Raw genomic sequence first — 3,635 nt, 5'->3', positions numbered from 1 at the left:
AATTTTAATTGGTTTAATAGTTTAGTCAAATTAACACTGTTTTAGTTAAATTAGTGACATATATTAAGTAGGAGCAGTGGTGAGCTATAAAAAATGATCAAAAATAACTCAAAGTTGAACCTATAATTTGATATTACGAATTTAACAGTATTAAACCGAGATTGAAATTAATCTACATTAATAGAAATGGACATCAGTCATGCAAGTGTATAACATGCTCACTCACCATATCACCGCGGACAGCCGATCAGTGACCTACCGGCCCACCGGTGATCTGCGACTCCAGCCTCGTCGGTTTCTTCAAAGAATCCTCGTTCTCAAGAAGGTGACGGAAAACAGCATCGCACACGTGTTCACACACTCACATTAAGTTGCGACCTATAGAAATAATTAAAAATAACTCAAATTTGATATAATTTGACACTACGAATTTAACAGTGTTAAACTGAGATAGAAATTAATCTACATTAATAGAAATGGACATCAGTTATGCAAGTACAGCAAGTATTAACATTGCTAACTCACCAATCTCACCATATCGCCGCGGACAGCTGATCATTGACCTCACCCGGTAATCTGCGACTGAATCAGCCTCTCGATTTACTCAAAGAATCGTTCTCGCGAAGGTGACGGAAGACAGCTAGACAGCATCGCACACGCGTTCACATACACACAGCGACGATATACCTCGAACTAGAAAACCGTACGCTCCGAAATACGAAAAAGCCAGCTACCGCCGCCGTGACGTCACGGCGAAACACCACCGACTCGGTGGTACGCGTACTACGCGATCGAGAGTTCGCATCGATTGATTTACAGTCGATCCGCGAATCGATATGTTGTGACGTCATTCTCGGCTTTCCGGACGCTCGACGGCGCACGTAATTCGCTGCCGGTGATTAGAAATATGATGGGAGCTCACAAGGAGCGAATTCGCTTTGATTGACAATCGGGATGAAACGCGAAGGATTGAGTATCGACGCGTACCTGTCTACCTGTGAGACTTGTGCCTGTGCGCGGAATCTGCACTCGGTATGTACACTTACGACTCTCACGGCGAGCAGCGATTCGCGACAAGAATTATAAGGCTTTTTATTCGCCGTTTGACAAAGTTCTCCGCGACACGAAGCGGTTTAATGCGTTCTGTAATTCGAATGAAACTATTTCTTACGAGATATCACATTGAGAGCTCTCGCGATGTCCAAAGTTCGAGAACCGTGTCCCCGGTACGCCGGTATACTCGAAATCGCTACGGAATCAAACGCGCCATGCTCGCGCGAAAACCGAGCGTAACCGAGCGTAACCGAGGACGGCCGAGCCCGCGCGAGCCGGCCGCGAAATCGAAGATGCCCCGATCCGACCTCCGGCTCCGATCAAGCGTAATGATGTGATCCTGATCCCATATATAGGGACACATTTTTCATTCAATGCATCATCATCAGCCTGATGATCATGGTCGAGCTCTCTTTCTACACGTCTATCGATAACTTTTTCGGACTGGTCATCTTTCACATCTGTGCAGGTGGCCAGTGGAAATTTGATAAAACGCTTGCGCCTGATGCGCAAATTTTAAAAATTTTATTGCGGCTTTGAGGATCAACATATCTGTGGATTACTTGTCAGGTTTTATATTGACTGTATGCTTCGTGCAATTAGAGTGTTTGCGTATTGATACGTTTCGTCAATGGTCATATAAATCACACTTACGATTCACGAATCGAATCGGTATTTTACTAGCTGTCGGCATATATATATTGCGCATCCGTTATTCTTGATAAATTGTCTTGAGAAGTTTATGCATTTAATTGATATCGCGGTATCTCACAAATGCTCAAAATTCATATTTTTTTCTGTAAACTGTATAAGAAGTTAGTTAATAGTCGGAAATGTATAACAGCTACATATTGATATCGTTTTTTTTTACTGAGATAGTAAATAGCTTCTTATTTGGAAGACTATTGCATCCAAAATATGATATATGATTCCTCGAACACATTTTAAATTAATCTTATCACGCAAGAAAATATATCTTTCATAAATCATACAAAAGTCAGAAGGAAACTGTCATTTTACCATATGTGCCTTTAATAAGGTACATATTGCTTTTCTCACCAAAATACGTATGCAGATGATCATTAATCATTAATCACAAAGAGAGGGTTCCGTTTGCCTGATACGAAACGATTGCCAACAGGGTCGTTACGTACAATCATATCGTACACACGGCCATTAATTTTGCATACATACTAGTTATACACGCGACCATATTGCGTACAAGCACATTGAAACCGGAATCGGGGCGCCCCCCCCGATCACAACTGCGTAAATATTCGTTCGTGTATATAAGCAGTAGTGAAGAAGTGACATTTTCGAAATTCTGTTCGAAACCACGTTCTCGTACGGTATACTTCGCAATGTTACCACTTGCATGGATTTTGATCGTCGTCGCCGTTAGTGGTAGGTAATTAAATAAATTTAAATGATTATAAATTTGACTTTCATTATATTAGAAGTTTCATTCACATTAAGCAATTATAGCATATTTGAAAGAAAAGTCATATTTTGAACTTCAATAATTATACGTGAATGTCTCCATAATGATTTAACTACACGTTGTGAGGATTAGACTACTTGCAGTGTGAGTGAAGCAAAATAAAGATTGTTACCTCTTATTCACTTTTTGCTATTAAGAAAATAAAATGAAATTTTCCTTAATCTTGATTCTTGATGCAGGGAAAGAAACAGATAATCGTATCTTTAGAAAGTGACAATAAATATTTGTATCAGGTGCCAATGCTGAAATAACGCAAAATGATGACGGTGATGTTGACATCGCGCAGCATCCATATGTTGTGTCGATTAGAAGGAACGGCAGACACGCATGTTCCGGCGCTATACTTGACGAGTATCACGTCGTCACGTCGGATCGATGTGTTCCGCCGTTCGAACACGTCTGGAACGTTATGAACAATATAATCATAGTAAGCGGCACGAGCAGCCTCAAACCTGGCGGTGTTCATATCTTTGTTAAAGAAATGTTCTCGCAAAATCATCACGTTAACCCACTTGAAAATAATGTCACTAGCGGACTTGGTGTGCTTAAGGTATATATTCATATTCGTACTTATTGTTTTTATACTATAATTAAATTTATTCATACACACACACACACACACATGTATACACATTGTCATTTGTTCGATATTTGAATAATTAAATAAGTGGTTTAACTTACTATTTCTAATATTTAAATAATTTAGAATTTTTTGTTCAATTCTTTTATAAATTAAAGTGCTAAAGATTATCAATTAAACGGTCCCCTCTATGGTATAATCAATCATTTAACTAAAATGCTGAGATCTAAGATCTTTTGGTTTTGAAAAATATTGTTTTTTGCGATATATCAACCGCGTAAATGTCGGTAACATAATGAACTTTTGCAGCTAATACAACCACTTCAATTCAACGAGAAAATTCAGCCGGTTGCGCTATCTGAAACAGAAGTACCACTGGGTGTAAAATTGCAAATGGTTAGTTGGATGATAGCCGATCGTCAAGGGAAAAAGACTGCGAATCTGAAGCAAGTAACGTTAACAACGATTGATCATCAAGAATGCCAGTCATTCTACAAGAAA

The 3,635-nt window shown here is 39.2% G+C and overlaps 1 protein-coding gene across 1 annotated transcript; it reads left to right on the top strand.

Annotated features, from left to right (window-relative positions):
* Positions 1-2,414: 2,414 nt before the first annotated feature.
* Positions 2,415-3,584, top strand: LOC112454596 (chymotrypsin-1-like; the record flags this gene model as incomplete). The annotated part of the gene is made up of 3 exons (XM_025016088.1): positions 2,415-2,457; positions 2,788-3,104; positions 3,444-3,584. Coding segments are annotated over exons 1-3 (501 nt in total), but the record flags the coding sequence as incomplete, so codon positions are not given.
* Positions 3,585-3,635: the final 51 nt, after the last annotated feature.

The sequence above is a fragment of the Temnothorax curvispinosus genome, unplaced genomic scaffold, assembly GCF_003070985.1.
Source record: "Temnothorax curvispinosus isolate PA1 unplaced genomic scaffold, ASM307098v1 QBEX01005142.1, whole genome shotgun sequence".
NCBI lineage: Eukaryota > Metazoa > Arthropoda > Insecta > Hymenoptera > Formicidae > Temnothorax > Temnothorax curvispinosus.
Note: the sequence above shows the minus strand (reverse complement) of the source record. Positions and strands in the feature narration are given on the sequence as shown.